Below are 24587 nucleotides of genomic sequence, written 5' to 3'. Positions count from 1 at the left end.
TTTACACCTTATATAAAAATCAACTCAAAATGGATCAAGGATCTCAATCCATGACCTGATACCATCAAAGTAGTAGATGATAAATTGGGGAAAGTCTGCAAGATGTTGACATAGGCAATGATTTTTTGGAAAAGTCCTCAGAAGCACAGGCAATCAAAGCTAAAATAGTCAAATGAGAGCACATCAAGCTAAGAAGCTTCTATATTGTAAAGCAAATACTCAATAAAGTGAATAGGCAACTGACAGAATGGGAGAAAATATCTGTTAACTATGCAACTGATAAAGGAATAATATCCAGAATCTATAAAGAGCTCAAGAAACTTAATAAAACAATCAAGTTAAGAAATGGGCAAATGACTTGAACAGACATTTTGTCATGAGAGGAAATTCAAAACACCAACAGATACCTGAAAAAATGCTCAGAATCACTAGCCATCATGGAAATGCAACTCAAAACCTTAATGAAGTTTAACGTCTCTCCATGTAGAAAGTCTCATAGAAAAATCAACAAACGCTAAGTACTGGCAAAGATGTAGGGGAAAAGGTTCCTAATCCACTGTTGGTAGGAAAGTAAACTAGCACAGCCATTAGAACTACCTTATTACCCAGCCATCCTACTCCTGAAATTAATCCAAATGAAATAAAATCCGCATATGAAAGAGTTATTTGTACCCCCATGTTTACTACAGCTCAATTCACAATAACTAAGTTATGGAATCAACCCAGATGTCCATCAACCAATGACTGGATACAGCAAATGTTGTATATATACACTATGGAATACTACTCAGCCATAAAAGAGAATGAAATCCTGTCTTTCTCAACAAAATGGAAACCATTATACTTGGCAAAATAAGCCAGTCCCCAAAAGACAAATATTATGTTTTCCTGATCTGTGGTAACTAACGGAGTACAAGAAAAATGTAATTTATATGAGCAAAATTGACATTTTGAGGTTTGATGATTGATTACAGCCCTTGTTTCTACTGATCCTTTTCTTCTCCTGTGACTAAACAGATAATTTACTATTCAATGGGCCTTTTATTTCCCTAGACAAGAGTTTCAGGGATTTGGCAGTGGCTCAATATTCTAATAGCTACCCAACCCACCTCCAACATGCATGCACACACACTCACAGAGCACTGACATATTATTCATAGTATTGTAATTTACATAGTATTGGTAGCTCTTCCTAAATAGGGCTTAGGAAATAGGAAACTGTGTCTGTTCTCTTAATAACAAATGACAAACTGGAATTATTCATTAGGAAGCTCCTACATCAAAGAGGGCGATAATCTTCATTTATGATTGCAGATATCAACATAAAAATTATCTGTTTAAAACTCCTTCAAGAGTTTTTTCAAAGAGTTCTATTTAGAAGACAGCTCCCAAACTAGGATGTCCTGAGATAATTAAAGGCCATGTTGGAATTTATATGGTTTTTTCAGTGTTGCTATTTTTTCAATTTACAAAGTGAACCTTAAATGTAAGATTACCAAAAAAATATTTTTTACCAAAAGTTGTGTTCATGTGAATAAAGTTAGCTTCGGAAATTTTTATGTAAATTTTTATGATACAAAGAATTGGAGCATTAAACACTCATATAAAACTTAGTATAAGCAAAGTATTATTCTATTAAATGCTTTATATGTTAACTCATTTATTCCAACAACCATATCTTTTGGCTGATGGAAAAGCACAGAAGGTACAAATATTATTTGAGAAACTGTGATGGAAAGGTCATCCATCTGTCATGTGTCTAGGTAGTTTAAATCAATCATTTAGGACAAGGGTGGTCTGTGACCTAGTTAACAATGGTTGCTTCAGATCTTTACCTATTGGCTAAGAGTCAGGGCTCAATTAGCCTTCCACAATTGCATGTATACCCTTTTATATTCTAAAAAAACTAATTTATATCCATGTGAAGTTAGAATCCAATGCTATTTGCATAGCACAGAGTGGTGGGAATCAAGTATAATTGTGTTCCATGTGTTCGCACCCAGGGGCCTGTCCCTGATCCAGTCCCAACATGTACAGTTCTCATCAGGAGGCCTGAGTGGTATCATCAGTTGTCCACCAATTTCCAGCCAGGAAAAGTAACAGAATTATGTAAACAGGGAAAAAATAGCTTGAATATTTTTTATATAACTAAACTGAGAAAAAGCAAAGCTCCCATTTGTATTCTACATTTAGAAGGACATTGCAAAATAAGTGTCTTAAGTACATGCTTTTTAATTATTGCAACAACTCTTACAAATAGCTGATATTTTAGTGTGAAAGGTAAATAACCTGATCATCAGAAAAAGAAACTAAGATCGACAGCATATGGGACAGAATGAAGGATATCTGTCAGAATTTAAATAAAAAGTATAAGCTTTCCATTTTTTCTCTTACAACTTAGCACAGCAGTGGATGTGGAGTAAAATTCAATAAAACCTGGTCAGTGGTGAAACTGGCAACACCGCAGAGGTACAACTTTCCTCTTCGTTAGGAGTTTTGAATGAAGCCACACATTAATTCAAATTTATCAAACACCTGATTAAAAAGTATACTTTACTGGTCCTTAAAAAGAAGCTAAAGTTCCCTTTTGTTTCCCATTAACAACCTTAAGACGACTTCTAAAACATGAGCATGCTGATTTCCAAAGAAAGAGCCATTTTTAAGGTGGGGCAAGGTCAGAGTGATAAGAAAACTTATATGTAAATATGCAGGAAGGGTGAAGTATCAGGAAGATTTGGGCAACTCACCTATAAAAATACTCATGCATCTCTTTACAAAGATCTCCGCTCACTTGGTTAAGGCGTAGCAAGTACACACAGCAGATATATCCATTTCTGCATTCACCTCAATGTTACTGTTCTATAAAGTCAGTTTCCCCAAATAAGAATAAATGATATTCAGAATGATTTTTATAACGATCTAACAATATCCATAGTCTAATGATATCAGGAAAAATAATTATTCTCCATATTACTTTATATTTGTATTCAAAATGAATAGCAAGTGGAAAAAAGAGGTTTAAGCAAACCAATACATTAAAGGAACGAAGATCTGCATGGAAAAACCTATCATGAAAACAGTGTTAAGATGTAAACAGGATGAAAACTAAATCTCTAGTCCTTAAAAAAAAGTTGAAAAACAGACCAAAAATATCTTATGAACTAACTTTTTTTTTTGGAAGCTGTCACACAAAGAAGCAATCCCACCAGAAAGGGCAGTTCCACATGAAGCTTTAAGGAAGTGCATAGAAAAAGGAATCACGTGGAGTTAGATAGAAAATAACACTACATAAAGAGATTTGACTTAGAAAATGTAGTATAATGCAATGTAAAAAAGGAAACCATTCATGACATAAACCAGTTATGACCAGGAGAGGCAAGCTCACAAAACAAGCTTATAGCAAAAGACCACATGTATGCAACAGAATTTGAAGTACATGTTTTAATGGGAATCATGAATTGAAAATTGAGAGAGGAAGGAAACATTGAAGAGGAGGATAAGAAATTAAACCAGGCTCAGTAGAAGACTGCTAAAGGGTTTGTAAGAAGAGATTCAGTAGTTGCTGTACTTGTACTTTGGGCAAGAGATTGGTGCAGAGAACAGAAGTAAACTTTTATAGGGCACTTCCACCCAAGGAGCAAGACAAACAGGATTCCTGCTTCATGGAGTTACCTTCCACGGGGAACACAGGCTCTGCATTAATGAACTCACAAATGATAAGAAACACAATTCTTTCAGATATAAGGGTAGTAAAGAAAACAGAGGGGGTAGCCCTGAGTTGTAGTAGGTAAAGCCGCCGCCTGTGGCACTAGCATCCCACAGAGGGGCCAGTTCAAGTCCTTGGTGCTCCACTTCTAATCCAGGCCCCTTCTAATGCACCTAGAAAATCAGTGAAAGATGGCCCAAGTCCTTGGGCCCCTGCACCTATGTGGGTGACCCAGAAGAAGCTCCAGGCTCCTGGCTTTCATCTGGCCCAGCTCTGGTCATTGTGGCCAACTGGGAAGTGAATCAGCTGATGGAAGGTCTTTCTTTCTGTCTCTACCTCTTTCTCTGTAACTCTGACTTTCAAATAAATAAAATAAATCTAAAAAAAAAATTGCTGAAAAGGGCCAGCACTGTGGCGTAGAGAGTAAAGCTGTCACCTGGATGCTGGTATCCCATATGTGTGCCAGTTGGTGTTCTGTCATCTCCATTTCTGATCCAGCTCCCTGCTAATGGCCTTAGAAAGCAGTGGATGATGGCCTGAGGACGTGGGCACCTGGCATCCAGTTGGGAGACCAGTAAGAAGCTCCTGGCTCCTGGTTTTGGGGTGGCCCAGCACTGCCATTGCAGCCTTCTGAGGAGTAAACCAGTATGGAAGATTTCTCTTTTTCTCTGTCTCCTCATCTCTCTCTGTAACCATGACTTTCAAAATAAATAAATAAATAAATAAATGTTTTTTTAAAATACTGCCAAAATCAATTACCCTCAAGAAAATACTAACTGGGGGGCTGGTGCTGTGGTACAGTAGGTTAACCATCTGCCTGCAGTGCTCATGTCCCATATGGGCACCGGTTCCAGTCCCAGCTGCTCCACTTCCCATCCAGCTCTCTGCTATGGCCTGGAAAAGCAGTGGAGGATGGCCCAAGTCCTTGGGCCCCTGTACCCACATGGGAGACCTGAAAGAAGCTCCTAGTTCCTGGCTCCTGGCTTTGGGAATGGCGCCGGTCTGGCTATTGTGGCTATTTGGGGAGTGAACCAGTGGATGGAAGACCTTTCTGTCTCTCCTTCTCACTGTCTGTAACTCTACCACTAAAACAAACAAACAAACAAACAGATCACCACTAATTGGAAAAACAAAATCAACTACAAACCCCCCTTCGCCTATCCCCTACATGCACCAGTACTTGCAGGAAGATATAAAAGATGAGATAAAACAGAACATCTTGGTATCTTGGTGTGAGAAATTAACACAACAAAAGCTGGATGTGTGAGCATAAAGGAAATGCAAAAAGGTGGAGGAATGAGGGTGGAAGAATGCAGTGAGATGGGAGTGACATACTATAATGACAAAAATGCAGTTACTTTTTTTGTTTGAAAACACAAAGAAACACAAAGTGAGAATGTCAATGAAACAAAGGCAGGATCTTGGCCAAAGGCCCAGGCTGGTGTCATGAAGTGACCATACATGTCTAGACATCCAGTAGAGAATAGCTGTAGCAATCAATGAGCTAGGGGAATTGGCCTGGTGATCAGCAGACACCTAGGCATTGTTAATGGCAGATGATTCTGGGGGCTGGGAGCCTTGAATGGTGCCATGGAGACCCAGGAGAGAGGATGGGAGCATGAACAGCCTTGATTCCCAAAACTCTGTTCTGCTGAGATAACTGAAGTCTCTGCTCCTCTCTGGCAGCTGCCCTATCAGTGCTGAGAGGTAGGAGCCCCCATCAGTCAGAGAAGTGATGTTCAAGAAAAGAGGCAGGGTACCCATCCTGCAATGTTCCATACCCAGATAACAGAATGACAAGGTTTACTTCAAAGTGCTATTCTTCACAAGAATGAAAATTAGTTATTGTGTCTCAGAGTTCTCCTGGGGTTCATGGTGACACTGTGAGAGTCCGTGGACTAGTCGACAGTGTTAGTCTGCATCTACTTCACTAGTTTTGCTAACATAAACAAGAAAATTACTGAATTTTAAGAAATATCATTGTATAAAGAAAACTAATGGAAATGCTCCTGATACTTGGTCTTACAAATATTTGGAATCACTCCAGGACATGAGCCATTCATTTGCAGTGGTCACAGCCAAAACCTAATGGTATAAGGGCTGTATAGAAACAATATTTATATGTTAGTCATATCAGATGAGATGTAAACATATTATAAAGAAGGAGGAAAAATTATGCATCATCTAGAAGTAAAATGCATCAGCTTGCATTTTAGGGAAACCTGGTACTACTCAAACACTTAGCTATTAAATGTATCAAGGACTCTACCTGCTGTTTGTTTTACTACAGCCATAATACTCTCACTTCCGAAATTCAGAAATATATCACTTAAGATAATTTGCTAGCAGAGTGAGTAGTGGGGACTTTTTGTCAGCTGAAAGGTCAAATAATTTTCCACAATGAGATGCAATTTTTTAGCCTTACAATTTTGCTCTAAGTGACCCAAGGGAAAGCCCATTAAACCGTTATACACAAAAATTATGTTGTAAGCTAAGGGAAAGTGAACAGTAAGATAGCAGGCCTGGATATTGTTCCCAATCACTTTTTCCAAAATACATATTCTTGCTGCCCTTTGTTTTTAATTTTTCCCCATAAATGTGAGAAAACTTATCTATGTAAAATGTAAAATATCCTTGTCACACAATGAACCATTGTAGGATAGATGAGCCTTATACCTATCATGGAAGACTCTCTCAAGGAAAATAGCATGCAACAAAATTTACAATAAAGCCAAGGAAGTAAGAAAAAAAGTCGACTAACCTAACCCACCTGAGCTCGGCTCACAGGGGTCAATATCCTCGTCATCGCTGGGACACTCTGCCGAGGCCACAAGAATGTCATCTGTGGTCTGTGGAAGAAGCACATTTAGTGGATTAATTCAAAGGTCCAACACAGCCCCTCATCTATGAAATACAGTTCATATTGACCTCACAAAGCTGAGAAAACAAACTCAATATTTCCTATACCAAAGATGCAGAGCTTCAGTGTATGAACTTATATTACAACCCCCATGGAAGCATGTGCATATTTGTAAACACTCAATTACACTTATCAATTTTACATGAGGATAGAGTAATGGTGACAGTAAACTTGCAGATACTCATCCATTCAATTGCAGAGAAGCTGCATCCAGTAGCATACACATGTTTGAAACAACCTGGCAGAAACAGATGATTTGAAATTTATTACAGCCCCAGAGTGCTACAATGTATGCATCAGTGGGCTTTATGTAGTTCTTGTACTTGGGTTCCTAAAAGCAGAACAGCCATAATCTTTTATATTCACGACCAGGTAGAGTCTGATGAATCTTTGAGATATAGTTGTCATTTTTAGGAGACATAGGTTAAGTAGAGAATTAGTTGAATCATTCAGTGATGACCAAGGGGAAGCAAATTTAGTCCATGTAAGAAGCTTTCACACTCAAAACTCCTTTTTTTAATGTTCACATAGAAGGTATTATCTCTCCATTGTCCTTTTCATCATTAAAGTTTTCCACAAGAAATGAAAAGTGTATTTAGAGCTGGGTTGTGGAAAGGTGAAGTATTCTTTGTGACATTCTAGTTGCTTCACTGCACTGATAGCAAAAAAAAAAAAAAAAAAAAAAAAAAAAAAAAAAACCACCATTATAGTGATAACCATCACTGTAATGAAAAAGCAGAGTGTGTAAATTATAGCTGTTAGTCACATAATCGAGACATTCACAAGCACCAAAGGTTGTTCTTTACTGCCAATTACAAGAAGCAGTAAACTTGGTATACGGCGTGCAAGGGATCTGTGAGGGTTTATGTCGGATTTGGCTAATGCTCAGGTAAAACAGAAATAATTTACAGTGCAAGAAGAAAGAATAGCTTATTAAATTTGCTAAGGGCTATGGAGATTAGAATTGGTTAGACCACACTCACAACTGCAACATTCATACAGTTCTCATGTAAAAAGAGAATGAAAATTTAAATCCTACTTTGAAGAAAAAGCAGACATTCAATATGACTTTTATTAAAGGAGCACCTAACACTGTAACAGATTAGAGTAGAAATTAATTTGAAAAATGTTGTAGCATTTTGAAAAATAGAGACAAGGGATGGTTTAAAAATAGTACAAGTGCATGTCTATAATTAAGTACACAGAATTATGTTTAAAATACTAGGCTTAAAAGTATTGCAAGTGCAATGTCTATAATTAAATACATAGGATTTGGAGACAGGCATTTGTCACAGTGGCTAAGGGGGCACTTAGGATACCTACATCCTATATCAGAGTACCTCAAGCCTGACACTGCTTTCATTCTAGCTTCCTGCTAATAGGAAGGTGAAGGCCCAAGTACTTGGGTCACTGCCATCCTCATGGTAACCCAGTTCTGGCTTCAGCCTGGACCAATGTTGGCTGCTGTGAGCATCTAGGGAATGAACCAACAGATGAGAGCTCTATATCTCTTAAATAAAATGAATAAATAAATTTTTAAAAACAATATAGGATGTGTTTGAATGCATATGCTTTACAATATAACTTTAAATAAATATATAAACACAATATAGTGTTTTGAGATAATTTCATGTTAATATATTCTAATTCTTCTGAGAGTGTTGGGAGAGTTTCTGGATTCCATTTCTTTCATTGCTAATTTTCAAAGGGGAAGTTTAAAATTCTGCTTTCCAAAGAATAACTGCTAGTACCAGTGAACACTACCAGCAATTGGGGTGATAGCCATGCACATATCTTTCATAAAAAACATCCAAAGGGACTTCAAAAGGACAAATTATTGGATTATGTGGTTTTACAGGTCAGTTGCTCTAATTCAACCCAGTGGGGATGATCAGCTTTATTCAAGGGCCAACACCTAGTGGACAGCTGCTTTTATTTTCTACTGTAGTGGACTCTCAAATTAATTCCAACGTTACAAGAGAATTTCTCATTTTCCCTGAAGAATGTCAAAGCCATGGATAGAACAGTTATAGTGTTAGTGCTGCTGTCGCTTTGCTCTTGAAAGGGGGAGGAGTATATGAATAAAATCAAAATTTGAAGCCAGTGATATAGCCTTTCTCCCTCCTCCACTGGAATGGGGGGGGGGCACTTGGCAATGTCTAGGATATTTTAGTTGATAAAAGTGCAGAATCTGTTACTACCAGCATCTAGCAGGCAGAGATCAGAAAAGCTGTAAATATTCTGAAGTGCTCATGACAACTCTACACAGCAAGAAATTATCTGGCCTAAAATGGCCATGGTGCTGCTGTTGAAAGTTCTTGCTTGGAAAATATAAAAGCTGTTCCATGCCTTATTTTCCTCATTTGATAAAGCAGAGAACCCCATAGTACTTTTTGATGTGAAGATTAACTTAAGGACATGAGAAATACTTGAATAGGACTAGATAGTAATTTTTAACAATTTAAATATTCTAAATATTGTCTAATATGTCATGAATGTAGTACCAATTTAACTTAATCTACAATGAAGCATATTTATAGGTAATTCAATCATATTAAAGAAATTGAAGATTGTACCTGCAAATTACTTTCAATATGGGCACCCATGTTAGTATTTATATCAAAACACAGTAGCTATATTAGACACTCTTGAATAAAGCTCCCACCTTTAACTATCTAGGTTCAAAACACGACAAAAAGCAAACATTACATACAAATCAAGATGGCTGCTCATTAAAATAATGTCCCAGCCTAAAAACATGTGACTCTTATATGATGTTTCATGAAGACTAAACTATTTAGGAAATACAAGTCCAATTTTGTTTTAAAAGCTGTTTTCTCTTAGAGCAATTCCACAGAAAACAGAAAATCTTAGAATATTCTCAGCATTAACTTTTACAAACCACAATACACAAAATAACAAAAGAAATCATTCAATAGTACCTCTATAGTCCTCTTGCAGTAGGAAAAAAATTACTACATAAATATGGTTCTTTTATAAAACTATATTTTAGTTTTAACATATTTTTCCTGATGTAATAAACAGACATGAGTTTTGTATATTTTTCTTTTAGAAATTAAAAACTAGCAATAAGCTTGTGAATAAAAGATCTCAAATCAATAGGTGCCTTGGCAGAAATCATCACAGTATGAAAAATCAGGAAGTGGCTCAAGTGTAAAGAAAAAAAAATCAAATTTCATTTTGGAGGCTGAATTAACTGAACAATTTTCTAGCCAAAGCTGTGCAATTTAAATTTAATTCCCTGTGTTTGGAGCTGCCTCCCCATGACTTGCTGTTGAGAAAGTGGTAGAAAGAAACTCAAATATGTCACACTAATCAATTCTATTCTTTAGTATACTTTTCCCTGATGTTTACAACCCTTTTCAGAGAAGAGGCAACCTGCTGGAACAGACAGAACAGTGATCAAGCTAAAGCATTAGCTTTACATAACAGTCCATTTAGATAAGTGTGTCTAATTGTGCATTTAACCACTCGCAGGTCAAAGTGTCATGCTGATCTTGCCTAACTCAGAGTGGTCTGTGTGTGCACATGGCAAGCATCTGTTCTTGTTTAAGCTGTCCACTATAATTTAAGTCTCCATACCTTTAGGGAAGAAAATGACTTGGAAAGAATAAAGAAATAAAGGCACTGAAGCAAATTCATCATATTCTGCCTATGAACATCAACATGTAGTGTATGGAGAAAATGTAATCAGTATGAAAGAGGAAAGATATACTAATTTATTTCCCATTTTGGAATATTAAATAATGACTATTTGGTGATTTAAAAACTAGAAAAACCCAGATGTTGTATGTTATGTTTTTGTTAATTTTTTTTTCACAAGGTGCTTTTTTCCCCATTATCATTAATAATGTAATTTGCTATATATGCACTTGATATCATTTTAAAAACTGTACCCTGACTGCACATCCTTATGTTGTAAAAATTATATAATGAGAAGGTGGACAAATATCAAATGCAATATTATATGCTAAGAATAGTGTTGCTGGACATTATTCCTCACAATAAGTTTTTCTGAAGAGTGACGCATTCCAATAAAGACATCTACAAGACCAAAGGGATCACATAAACAAGAATAGTGTCTGCAAATACTAGCTGATAGAATAAAAAAGGGAGAGAACGATCCAACATGGGAAGTGAGATACACAGCAGACCCATAGAATGGCAAATGTCCTAACAGCACTCTAGCATCATAATCAGCCCTTAAGGCATGCGGATCCGGCTGAAATGCCCATGAGAGTATTTCAGGCATGGAAAGCCAAGACACTCTGGGGGAAAAAAAAAAAAAACTAAATGAAAGATCTCCACGAGTGAGATCCCAGTGGAAAGAATGGGTCATCAAAGAAGGAGGTACCTTTCTCTGAAGGGAGGAGAGAACTTCCACTTTGACCATGGCCTTGTCTAAAAATGATCAGAGTCAGTGAACTCAGGGGGCTTCCACAGCCTTGGCAGCTCATGACAAGAGCCTAGGGTGATTACTGAGGCCATAAACAAGAGTGTCAAATTGTTAAGTCAACAACAGGAGTCACTGTGCACTTACTCCTCATGTAGGATCTCTGTCCTTAGTGTGCTGTACATTGAGATTTAATGCTATAACTAGTACTCAAACAGTATTTTTCACTTTATGTTTCTGTGTGGGAGCAAACCGTTGAAATCTTTACTTAATGTATGCTAAACTGATCTTCTGTATATAAAGAGAATAGAAAATGAATCTTGATATGAATGGAAGGGGAGAGGGAGTGGATAAGGGGAGGGTTGCGGGTTGGAGGGACGTTATGGGGGGGAAGCCATTGTAATCAATATTCTGTACTTTGGAAATTTATATTCATTAAATAAAAGTTAAAAAAAAAAGAAAAACCTATTTTGTGAAATGAGCCAATCTCACCTGTGTATGCACTACAATGTCCACCATGAATATGATGACCACCAAGACAGCAATTATTCATTCTAAAATTTTAATTGAAACTGTATTTCTAGTAGCAATAGCTTATCCTTCTATACATGCAAACACAAGGTAACAAAAAAAAAAGTTGGGAGTGGGCATTTAACCTCGTAATTAAGATGCTCATACCCAATATCAGAGGGCCTGGATTTCATTCCAGCTTTGGATCCTGATTCAGCTACTAGCTAATGTGCTCCTTAGAGTAGAGGTAATGGCCCCAGAAGATGGTTTTCTGTCACCAATTTAGGAGACCTAGATTGAGTTTCTAGCTCCCGCCTTCTGCACCCACTGCCTGTGTCTGAATCAACAGATGGGAGCTGTGTCTGTCTGTCTCTACTTGTCACTCTAACTCCCAAATATCCAGATAAAAAGAAATTGGTTCAAGCAATGGTACTCACATAAAATTATTTAGTATAGCTGTTCATGGTTACAACTCAAATTTAGACTGATGGGCTGAGTATAGTGTCAGCTAAAATGTGCTAAATTTGGTTAATTGATTAGATATTGTTCTTATTGATAGTATTCTATATGTGAAGCTTTTCTGGAAGAAAGAAAACCTCCATGTCTGGCTTTCCTCGACTGAATCAGAGAATATCTAACAGTAGGTGAAGTTCCTTGAAATGAAACCTGACGGGATTCAGGTAGTGTCACAAATTTCATGAGCAAGGTCCAAACCATTGTACTGACACCAATGGAGCAAGGAGTTTCTATGATGTGACAGAAGTCATTAACTACCAGTAAGAGGAAAAATTACAAATAATTCAATTATGATACATACATGTAATGACAGAGTGATCAGTTTAGTCAAATCAGATAAAGAAATATTAGTTCATCAACATCCTATTAAAGATGAAAAAGGAATTTAGATGATCTGCAACATCTTAGGGTTGTCTCATGTTGTCCATTGCCTCAATCAAGTTTTGGTTCCTATTTAATCATCTTTCTGAGGAGTAGATGCCATTTAAATATGTTGATTTTTGGCTCACTATTTAATGAAAATAAAAATAATGAATTGAGATCCAATACATGAAAGATGAATTTTAGTTCAGCATATGAAGAAGACAGATAGTAAGGATCAACTATTCAACAACATATAAAGCAACTCATTTATGTGTATTTTCCAGTGGGCATAAAATATGCTCACTATCAAGGCACAGATTCTGACTCCTACCTATAAATAACTTATTAACACAGATAATAATCAAATCAATTCAAAGAGCATATTATTCTTGAACTGTTATCAACACTCCCATATTTATTGCATCATTTAATGTTTACCAACAACATCTTTATCTAGGATGCAGGTAGAGGTGTTATTATTTTGGGTGTTATACCAAAGAGTATGCTAAAAATCAATTTACACACTCATTTATCTAATTTACATGTCTGAACACTGGTATTTATGAATATTTAGAGCAAAGCTTAAACATCCTTGAAAACAGCCAGCTCTCACATTTCTTTAGTATCTTTCCCAACTGATGCCTCAGTCTAATATAAAAAGTGACCATAAATCAGCTATCTGCTTGTGAAAAAGACTAGAAAGCCATTCAATTTCTTCAAAATTTTCTTGGCTGTTTAAAATGTATGCGATAGTTTCAGAACAGTTAAATGGGGTTTGAGTAGAAAATTCCAACATGGTAAAGAGACCATATATCTTCCTCAATCTAATATTCATTTTTATGTACATTTGATGCTGGTTATCCTAATAGGCAAAACTCAAAGGAAAATATAGAAATATGGAATAATGTCACTGAAAGATTAACTTTAAGGGAATTATAGGTAAAGAATAAATTTGGATCCCTGCCTAGCCAAAAAAGAGTATTATTTCAGTTAATTTATGCAAAATATTAAACCTAAAAGGAGAAACTTAATGCTAGGATACTAGAAATTCAATTAATATTAAAATTTAATAAAAGAGACATAGTGTCTCTTTTATTACTTCTTTTAACTATCAAAAACCTTTATGTTCACATAGCATTTCTACTTTAATCAAGGCAATGGAGGAGGATCAGCCAAAATAAGTTAAAGTAAGGCTTAAACTTTCAGGAAGGCATCCAAGTAATCTGTTTCCTGGATTCTCACTAATTAGAATGTGGGGAGGTAATTCCTCCAAAGACTGCCAGAAGCAGGGTAGAGATATTGAAAGGGAACCTAGAATACGGCGGCGTGATCAAATGTATCTCACCTTTCCTTGTAATGTTTTGGGATAAAGCAGTTTCTGAAATGATTGTAGTCATTTTCAAAGTTAATAAATACTGACAGATGTTTACAAATGTAAATATATGTTTCTAGTTGTGTCAGTATGAATCTCTTATCCAACTATTGTGGCTGAATAGCCTAATTAGTCACACAGGCTGAACTGAAAAATCCTTATTGGTAATGGGGGCCAAAAGAGACTTTATGATTGTAAAATTCCAAGCATGGATAGTTTCAACCAACATGCCTCCAAAATCCAAACTTTCATTGTTGGCATGTAACACATATTAGAATGTAAAATCATGTTTTATTCAAGAGTCATCTATCTTCCTGAACTGAACCAGACCTTAGACATCAGTAATCCAAGCTCTTCGTGTTACATATCAGGAATCTAGAGCTAGAAATGAAATGTTTAAATATTTCTGTTTGACCACAATTATAATGCTAATTAATAGCAAAGCTATGTGATTATCCATGCCCCAGTGGACTGTGATTATCCCTCATCCCAGATGACTTTGATCTGCTCATCCATTCATGCATCTATCCATCCATTCACCCATCCATCCATTCAAAACCATTTTGTTATTTAGAGGATTTGATGTGGTTGCAAAGATTCATTATAAAATGCATTTGGAATTAGTAAAACCATGGCAAAGGGAGAATATGGGATTTTAGATAAATAAGCACTAAAATTATGAAGAAACACACACATGGAAAAAGACAGAAATACAGTTATTGTATTATTCACTATAGTAGCACACTAAGTGTCACTAAGAAGGGAGTAAAACTAATGCTAGAGATTTAAAAACAAAATCTACATTATATAATTCAAATCTGGTCATAACTGTCACTCTTAATAAATGGAATCAATCCACAAAGTTCTTTATTTACTGATGAGAATATTTTCTTCAATGTTTTAAAGACCTTAAACACTACTCATCTGATCTCTGTACAAAAAATGCACAATCAAATTTTTGGGAATAGAAGGGAAATACAAATTCTTAAATGTTTTCCTGCATTTTTATACCCTTGACTTAGAACATTTCAGTCTATGCAGCTACAAAATTAACTGAATGGACTCTCTACTCTTCTCACTAGCAACTGATTTAAATCCACACAATTTCCAAGGTCTGCTGATTAACTACTGTCTTCACAGCGTATGTGCTAATAAGGTATTTATCTTTATCATTCTCACATAACCTTCATTAGGGATTTTGTCAAATTACTTCTCATTAACTCTTGGGAGTAAATAAATGGAAATGACTATTTATTAGTAATACTGGTTGTTTCTCCAGAAACAATTTAGATGCATTCATTGATCAAATCAGCCTCATTTCCATGATGGCCCCAGAACTGCAGGCACAAAATCAAAGGTGCAGGAGGAGCCCCAAGCAGTCAGTTACCCAGAACATTCCGTTGCTTCATTTTTGACATTGCTAATTTAGGGCACAGATGTCAATTTCACTGGTAAACTCCAACACAGGCAAGGACACTCCATGCCTGGCACTATGGATTCCCTTTTCTCCAAGACAGATTTCCTGGAGGACTTAGTACACAAACTTGGGGATACTCAACATCTATGTCCTAAATTCTGCTCACTATCATGAATTATCTACCACATATAAATGAACAGAGAAACAAGGAAAATCAGGTCACTTTGCAAACAATTAAAACAGAGAGTGAAGAAGGGAGAAAGGTCTTTTAAGTGTAATCTATGCAGCACAATTCTTACTGTAGTGGTTAAATGTGTAAGTGCAATAATAAAATATCTAACATGTGTGTTTCCACATAGATTATTACTATACGAATCCATAAGGCACTGAGCAATATTTTCTTAATCCATTACAGCAGTGGAGGTATGTATCTTTCCAAATTATCTCAAAATCTATAAATATGGGAGTTGACTGCTTTGATTAACATATTATTTTATTTTGTGTATTTCTGTATGACTGAATTTATGTCTATATTTTATTCCCTCAAGGCATCTATCAGAAGTTCAACGGTTAATTTAAAGTGCCATCAGCATAAAAAAAATTGCAAAAAAAAAGAGTTTATATTCCTTAAGCATCTACATAAAAACAGTATGAAAATAACATTATAAAATAACAATAGTGAAATATAATTAATATACTTAAGAGTGAGGTATTCATCTTGACTTTAGAAATAGGAGTGTTATATATAACACTTGAATTTGCTAGGATCATTGCATTTTAAGTAACTGCTTCTTTTTGTTGATGGGTATGCACTCTAAGTTCACTGCATATCTGTGACAATGTGTATTTGGCACAATCACTCATTTATAACAGCTCATTAAATCTCAGAACAAGAGTGAGCAAATATAGATTATTTTTGAGGAGTACAACTCCTGAATGTGGGAGATGAGAATTGTGATAAAATCACACTCTTTCAAAGATTTATCTGCCTCATCACATCTTGAGAAGTGACAATGAAACTTCATAACTGGTTTCCACATTATACCCCATGGCTCAAAATTTATGGTAGAGAAATAGCAAAAAGTGACATTATCTTTAACTGAGAAGGAGAATGACTGAAGGTTAGAAGCAAGGCAAAGCTAAAAATGTCTTGCAAAAAAGTTGGCTTGCTTACTTTTTGAAATATTTCTGTTCTTTGAGAAAGCAATGAGATGGAGCATAATTTTTAGGAAAGACAGAGAGAAATAGTTGACTACTATTCTTTTTCCTTTACCATTTATTATCACTCAACACTATCTGAATTTTGCAAACCACATTTCAATTGTCTTATATTGTAAATACCTTTATTTAATTGCATTTAAACTATGCCTTTTATAATATTTTCCTTTAAAATCTAACTACAGAACAAAGTTTTATAGTCTTCCTGAAATAAACTACAAGAGAATAAGGTCTGCTTGAGACTAGCTAACAAATTCAGATCATGAAATAGAACAGAATGAGCTTATACAATTCAAATCTATTGATTCTTCCATGCACTCATTCATTCATACATACATTCCTAATCATTTAGTGAACACTTTTGGTTAATAAAGAGCCATACAGAAGAACAAAAAGTATGATTTGTTGAGTCAGAATATCTACAATATAGGGTTGTACCATACAAAGCCAATTTATTTTGAGTTTGAGGTGGCACCTATCTTTTTACAAATTAGTTATTTAATTTTTACAGATTTATTAAAGATGTAAGATTTATATTGCATGTTCAAGTTTACACTACCAGTTGTTGGCACAATTCCTAGCATATAGGAGACAAATACCCAATCAGTCAGAAATTATTCTAGGGCCGGTGCCGTGGCTCACTTGGCTAATCCTTTGCCTGCAGCGCCAATATCCCATACGGGCACTGGGTTCTAGTCCCAGTTGCTCCTCTTCCAATCCATCTCTCTGCTGTGGACGGGGAAGGCAGTGGAGGATGGCCCACGTGTTTGGGCGCCTGCACCCATGTGGGAGACCAGGAGGAAGCACCTGGATCCTGGCTTTGGATCGGCGTAGCTCTGGCCATAGCTGCCATTTGTGGGGTGAATCAATGGAAGGAAGATCTTTCTCTCTTTCTCCCCACTGTCTGTCAAATAAATTTTTAAAAAAAGAAATCATTCTAGCTAGCAATATAGGGAAAATATAAATGATTGAATAGGGAAAATAAGCCCAACATTAGACATCACTTTATCATCCTTGACCAAAAAAAAAAAAAAAAAAAAAAAACCTCAGAATTTTACAAATATTTAATAAAATTTGGGAGACTGGGGAATCAGAATTGTTCTATGTTCTCTGCTACCTGATCTATCAGCTGACTGGAAAAGGTATGATGGTGAAAATCAAGAACAAGCATGGTTGTGTTAACTTCTTTGAAAAATGCATCACTATTCATTTTCAAGCAATTGGTGCTCTTTCTTTTTTATAATTAATAAATGCTGTTGATTTGTACTTTCCTTCTTTTTCCTTCACATTCATTTTATAACCCTTCCTATTGTATCTGAGTTGTCACAGCTCCCCATGAGGCTATCTCAACAGCACAGATGTCACCTAGCAAGAAAAGTCCAAAGACTAAATGTTGTTTGACTAATCAACACATGGTAGCACCTTGGGCCCATCAATAACACTAGAGGTTGGAATTTCACACCATTTTCCATAAGTCAAAGAAATCTGGAAATGTCTCTTTGAGTAGAAATTTGTGATATAAGGCAAAGCCTATTTTTATCTGCTAAAAAGATTTCTGGCACAAGGAAGGTATTCTGGGTCTATTTGTTGATTTAGTTTTAAGTATCACGAGCCTTGAGACTCGACGTCTAGTTCCCCAAATCAAATGACTAAAGAGCCTACAGTCTATCGGGATAAATTTCCAAATAGGAGGGGAATTCAAAATCTCCATGGAAAAAAAGGAATTAAAAGATGAGTTTATGTTTATGCATAACATTTTGAAGTTCATGCAGTTTCCTCATAAGAAGCATTTCCACAAACTTTCTGAAGACCTTTCATGTTTGTCGAAGGGGAAGGGGGACTTGGCAGCCTCAAATAGTTCTCAAAGATCATTCCTAAGTGTTGGCACTGATGGAATTAAATTAAATGATAAATGACCAGATTCTGTGCCTTGGATTGCAATGGGAACCTTCAGGTATGTGACACAGGGCCTCTATGAACAGAGTTGCTCTGTCCACCGCTGAGCATGGAGGAGCTGAAGAGAATGAACTTAAATTCTAACTCTGCCATTTACAAGCTGTGTGACCCTGGACAAGTTTCCTAATTTCTCTAGATTTATTAAAGTTACTTACAGCAAATTTGTAGGACTATTATGAATGCTATGTAGGCCCAGCTAGGCATACTGACTAGCACAGGAGCTGGTACCTGGGAGATATTATTGTGAGCAGCAATGACACTACACAGTTGGCTCTCAAAATGAATGTCTTCGTACATTTTCTGACTTTGTTCTCATGGCAATATGGGAAGAAAACATTATTCCTAGCACTAGATTTCCCAGATCTTTAGTCATAGATATTCCTTTCACAAAGAAAATGCCATTTCCTGACTTAAATTCACACCACCCTGTTTAAGCATGCTCTAAACAGAATAAATTATATATTTGACACAAGAACACTTTTAAAAACACCCTTAAAACATCACAAGATTATCATATGTATCAAAAATACAAAGAGCTTCTCTTTTCTCTGGTTGCATGATGTTATCAAGCGTTGATCAAATTCGATTTGGAGGGTTGCAGAATTATCTGTTCCAATCTCTTATCAGTAAAGATAGGGAAACCCTAAGTTGGCAGGGTCAGGTTTAGGTCGGGTGTACAGTATCAACACACTGCATAGCTCAGCGAGGGATTCGGGAATAGATCCAGACCTCCTGACTCTCCATCTGGTTGGCATCATACTCCTTTTATTGCTTCCAGTTTCATGTTTCAAGATAAAAATAGCAACAGGAATAAGTTATTGCTTCTCCACAGTTTGTCTTTTTAATTGAAATTTTAATCAAGACCTTCGAGAAATCCTGGGAATGGTGCTCACCAACATCACTTATTGCCACCAGACTGGAGAACACTCAGCAGCTGGTGCAAAGTCCATTAGGGGCCAACTGAAGAACTCATGTGCAGAGACTGGGTGAGAATTTTGCTAATTGCCTTTGATCAAGAACCAGTAGCTTTATTAGAGAGCCTGGGTTTGTGCACACATTTCATTAGCTAGCATCTGTTGCTGAACTCTTCCCACAGGTATTTGAGTGTTTTATTTAGTATGCCATTACCTAATGACCTCTTCTTTGATCACCATTTCACACACTTTTTTTTTCCTTTGGCCATGAAAATGTTGTGATAAGATCACATGTAAAAAACCCTTAGAGCTCTAAGCAACTAACCACATTCTCTTGGACAGCTTTCCTCTCTCTTGTGTTGCATTTACAATCTGTTCCATTCAATCCCTACACATTTCCTTGCGGCTGCTCTCAAGTCTCTGCCATCCAAACGTGTCCTTTGCCTTCTTGCATCCCTCTGTAATCCCTGTTTCCCTTCTTCCCTGCATTCTCAATACTGGGATGTATGCTAAGGACAAGAAACAAACCTATTCACAACAAACATGCCATGTGTCATCAGGAGAATTTCTGAAATCATGTAAATGTAGCTTTTTAAACAAAGTTCAGAAGACAAGCTTTTCTTGATGATTTTATATCACTGTTAGGAGCATCAGTCCTGGCAAGAGTAGTGCTGTAAGATTACAGAGCGTATCACTGCCTCTGCTCCCCAGCTCCATCTAGTTTTAGCCTATGCAAGCTCTATCTAGTTTTCCTCTGTTGCCAAGCTTTATAGACCCTATTTCCCTTCCAATTTGTTCCTTCAGATACACTTTGAGCTGAAAAATCCAGATAATCAAGGGTCTTCACCTTGAAAAACAATAAGTATCAGGCTCTCAAATTAAAAACCCTTAGTGCTTTAGAACCCTCAATTAAAGCTCCTAGTTTCTGATACACCAGACTTGTTAGTTTTCTGCAAATGCAAAGTTTCTCATGAAGGTAGCACAATTATTTATGACTCTTACAGTAATATGATAATTCTGAAATAGACTTTATAGCTAACTGAGACCAAGAAAGTTTATTGAAGCTAGATTCTAGATATCTCAATTTTTATTTCCCAAGATCTAACCGAATAGAGGCCAAACCTTTTTTTTTTGTTTTGTTTTTTGTTTTTTGTTTTTTTTTGTTCCACTAAGTTCACTGGGAAGAAGTTGAGATGATTCAATGCAATAAAATAGTGACTGTTTTACTGTCTTTGACCACCTTGCTACTTAAAATAATAGGCGGTCCACTGGCTTATACTTATAGGTAGAATCTGACTGCAGCCTAACAGGTGTTCAGTTGTATTTATCCATAGTGCACACTGAGCAAGGAGAGGGATGCTGTGTCCGTGGTAGGTATTTTGCCAGTTTCCTAGGACCAGCCATTTGCTTGAGGCATTGAGGAATCCTGGTACAAGCCATGAGATATTATAATGCTGCTCCCTAGTGATCTGGTGCATGACCATTGGTATAAGATACACCTGAGCATAAATTTAGGCTCTGCCATTTGAATCTGCTGGAACTTGAGTGATTCATTTAACTTCTTTGTAAAATGAGAGGTATGAAGTATTAGCAGTGTAGTTATAACAATTAAGAAAATCATGATAGATGATATGCTTAACACTGTTTCTTGTACATAATTAACACCAAATAAATCTTAGCTATTAACACCTTTATTATTTTTAAGACATGCACATATGTTACTCTGGCATGCCAGGAGGCAATATGTTCTCAATAAAGTGGGCAAAATCCCAATAGTCTAAGAAACGTAAGAGATAGACATTTGCCCTTGACTAAAGTACTATGAAGGAGGAGGGGTGAAAAAGCCAAATGTTGCATGAAGAATGCAAACGTACTTTTTTCCCCTGAATGTTCTATTTTGCTTTTCAACTTTTAAACTCTGCTTTATTTTAAAACATACTCCCAGTCATTCCAAAGCGTTTTCAAGTTGGAAAGCCTTCTTTTTTGTTTCATAATAAGCTAACTGCAGGTGCAAACTCAAGGGAGACAGACCTTGGAAATTTTAAATGTGTTGCTATGGCAATGGTTTGCAAGAATGTGTAAGAGTTTCTTCTTAGCTCTCAAGCATTCAACTGAGTTCATATGTAGAGGTTTAAATCACAAAGCATACAATGTGTGCCAGCCATTATGTCTTGAAAGGCTTGGAAATAACTGTTCTTTATAGCAACTAGAAACCACAAAATTACCATTTATTATTTATTTATTTACGCAAATACAAAGATCTAGTGATTCATCATCTGCTCTAAGCTGACCAATCTCACTAACTGCCTACTCCAAGAGGAACTGTGTATATAAAATCAACAATAATCATTTAAACATAGTTGCAGAGTTGTCTTTTCAATGTGAAATGGCTGTAAAAATTTTCTATTGAATTTCACCATTTGAAATTGACATATCCTTCAAGAAGTGTGATCATTATTTAAGGATGTGTTATGAAAGCATATTTGAAGTCTAATGAATTGTGGAGAATCTCTTTAAAAGGGTCCCATTCTACACTGCAAGGAAGAAAGTTAAAGTATGTAGTTCTAGTTATCAAATCAAGCCCCTGTTCAAAGCAACAGCACTATCACCAACATCAAAACTATAGGCAAAAGGCATAATTTATTTCATATGAATCATCTCTACCTCAATTTTTCTTAAGTGATTCAGTTAACATTTCTAAATTTCAAAACTTGTAATTCAATGACAATATACACAGAATCTACAGAACATTACAACTGCAAAGTTTTAAAGCAATCTATATAATATAGGAAACAATTACTAACAAATTCTCTCAAAAACCAAGGCTGTTTTCATCTAAAACTAGGACTATACAGATTGAATGACTATATAGGTGAAAAATTTAATCCCTAGCAAGAAAAAGCTGATTTCTAAGGGTCTAAATTCTTTGATTTTCCTAGGGAAAAATACTTTTGCTGCAGATGACTCATCATGATAAAAGTACCTTACATAAAATGATGCTGCAGGGGAACAAACTATCGCCTACACTTGGTTATTGATGAAACCCTTCACAAAGCATGGTTTAGTTACCAAAATCTGGCAGGTATTTAAAATTCACTAGGCTACTTTGACCCATTTTCCAAAACACACACATGCACACACACATTCTCCCTATGCCCCTGACTCAGCTTTAAAAGCTTGTTTATGAGCTGGTACCGCGGCTCACTAGGCTAATCCTCCGCCTTGCGGCGCTGGCACACCAGGTTCTAGTCCCAGTCGGAGCACCAGATTCTGTCCCGGTTGCCCCTCTTCCAGGCCAGCTCTCTGCTGTGGCCAGGGAGTGCAGTGGAGGATGGCCCAAGTGCTTGGGCCCTGCACCCCATGGGAGACCAGGAGAAGCACCTGGCTCCTGCCATCGGATCAGCGCGGTGTGCTGGCCGCAGTGCGCTGGTTGCGGCTGCCATTGGAGGGTGAACCAACGGCAAAGGAAGACCTTTCTCTCTGTCTCTCTCTCTCACTGTCCACTCTGCCTATCATAAAAAAAAAAAAAAAAAGCTTGTTTATGTACTGTTGAAGTACAGTAGTGCAGTAGTGCTGGCCTCTTCCCAACCCCATCCGAACAAGCCTATAGCAATGCTGGAATTAAACGTTTAAGAACACAATAATTAGTAAGCTATGCAAACTGTCAAGTGGATCTAAAAAGAAAACAATACAAAAAACCACAACTATCAGCAATTTTGAGTTGTTGCAAAAATCTGCTTTGAATGCCTATTTATTTTAAACAAAAATGAATTAGACTTTTTTTAAAAATATGCACTGAAATTTCTATGGAAATAGTGTGAATCAGCTAATCAGTCCTTTACATCTGATTGTTCAGAGGTTGATACAGTAGAAAATTCTGTAGTCTCATATCCTTCCCAAGTCAATTCTGTTCTCTTTTATGACCAGATTCACTCCTAAAGATGAATAGCACCAAAAATATTTCCAAAGTGGTAACAGAAAAGGTTAGTGGGTCAAATAATATGCTGTGATCTCCCAGTTCCCAACTATGCCCTCCAAACCTAACCTTAGCAATTTTATAATTGGGAAAAAAAAATAAAGTGACCATTAAGAACAAACTAGAAGGATGTGCATTGCGGTACAACCCCTTAAGCCTCTGCTTGTGACACTTGTATCCTATTTGGGGTGCTGATTTAGTCTCAGCTCTTCTGGTTAATGAGTACCCTAGAAGGAGAGGTGATGGCTCAAGTACTTGGTCTTCCCTCCCCACATAGCAAATGTGCACGAAATTCCAGCTTCCTAGCTTCAGAATGGCCCAGCCTGCGCTGTTGCAGGCATTTGGGAGTGAAACAGTGGATGGGAGATCTCTGTCTCTGTGACTTGCCTTTCATATACATGAAAACAAAAAAAAATAAACTTTAAGAAAAAAGAACTGGAAAAATAAAAGAATTCTTAAGATATCTGTTTTTTTTTTTTTTAATGGGTGACTGAGAAAACAGACATTCAGTTCTGTGGTTAAAGAATGTAAATCCTATGATTTCTAGTTAATGTCTGGGCTTTTCATAATATCAATAACTGCCTTCTGTCCCCTTAGCAGTCCTGCTGAGTTACTATGGGATAACGTGGTTATGTGTGCAACAGGCATGCTTTGTCTAGAAAACTAACCCTGTGCTTCCAGTGACTGCTAATGTTCCTACAATACCTTTGCATCTGGTAACCAAATTTGAGTATCAGATTTTTTGAAAAATCCAGAATTGTGATGAAATAGGGCATTTCATCTATGGTAAAATTAAACAAACCTCTTTATTTAAAAGAAAAATTTGCAACAAAATACAAATAAAACAAATTAAAACTGAAAAAACAAGGGGCCAGCTCTGTGGCATAGCAGGTAAAGGTGCCATCTCCAGTGCCCCCATCTCATATGGTCACCGGTTCAAGTTCCAGCTGTTCCACTAATTTTTTTTTTTTTTTTGACAGGCAGAGTGGACAGTGAGAGAGAGAGACAGAGAGAAAGGTCTTCCTTTGCCGTTGGTTCACCCTCCAATGGCTGCCGCGGCCTGCGCGCCGCGCTGATCCGATGGCAGGAGCCAGGTGCTTCTCCTGGTCTCCCATGGGGTGCAGGGCCCAAGCACTTGGGCCATCCTCCACTGCACTCCCTGGCCACAGCAGAGAGCTGGCCTGGAAGAGGGGCAACCGGGACAGAATCCGGTGCCCCACCGGGACTAGAACCCGGTGTGCTGGCGCCACAAGGTGGAGGATTAGCCTAGTGAGCCGCGGCGCCGGCTTCAGCTGTTCCACTTCT

The 24587-nt window shown here is 36.9% G+C and overlaps 1 protein-coding gene across 50 annotated transcripts in view; it reads right to left on the bottom strand.

The window, feature by feature from the left end:
• Nucleotides 1–24587, bottom strand: part of NRXN1 (neurexin 1) — a 1231187-nt gene that overhangs the window by 24504 nt on the left and 1182096 nt on the right. For 30 of the 50 annotated variants that reach the window (XM_070069132.1, XM_070069131.1, XM_070069139.1 and 27 more), the window contains one exon: nucleotides 6468–6555. In XM_070069132.1, coding sequence (XP_069925233.1) covers nucleotides 6468–6555 — 88 coding nt within the window. The remainder of the gene's footprint in view (nucleotides 1–6467; nucleotides 6556–24587) is intronic. The other 20 variants (XM_070069134.1, XM_070069150.1, XM_070069143.1 and 17 more) reach the window with 1 other exon arrangement.

The sequence above is a fragment of the Oryctolagus cuniculus genome, chromosome 2 (genome assembly GCF_964237555.1).
Source record: "Oryctolagus cuniculus chromosome 2, mOryCun1.1, whole genome shotgun sequence".
In the NCBI taxonomy this organism is placed as follows: Eukaryota; Metazoa; Chordata; class Mammalia; order Lagomorpha; family Leporidae; genus Oryctolagus; species Oryctolagus cuniculus.
Note: the sequence above shows the minus strand (reverse complement) of the source record. Positions and strands in the feature narration are given on the sequence as shown.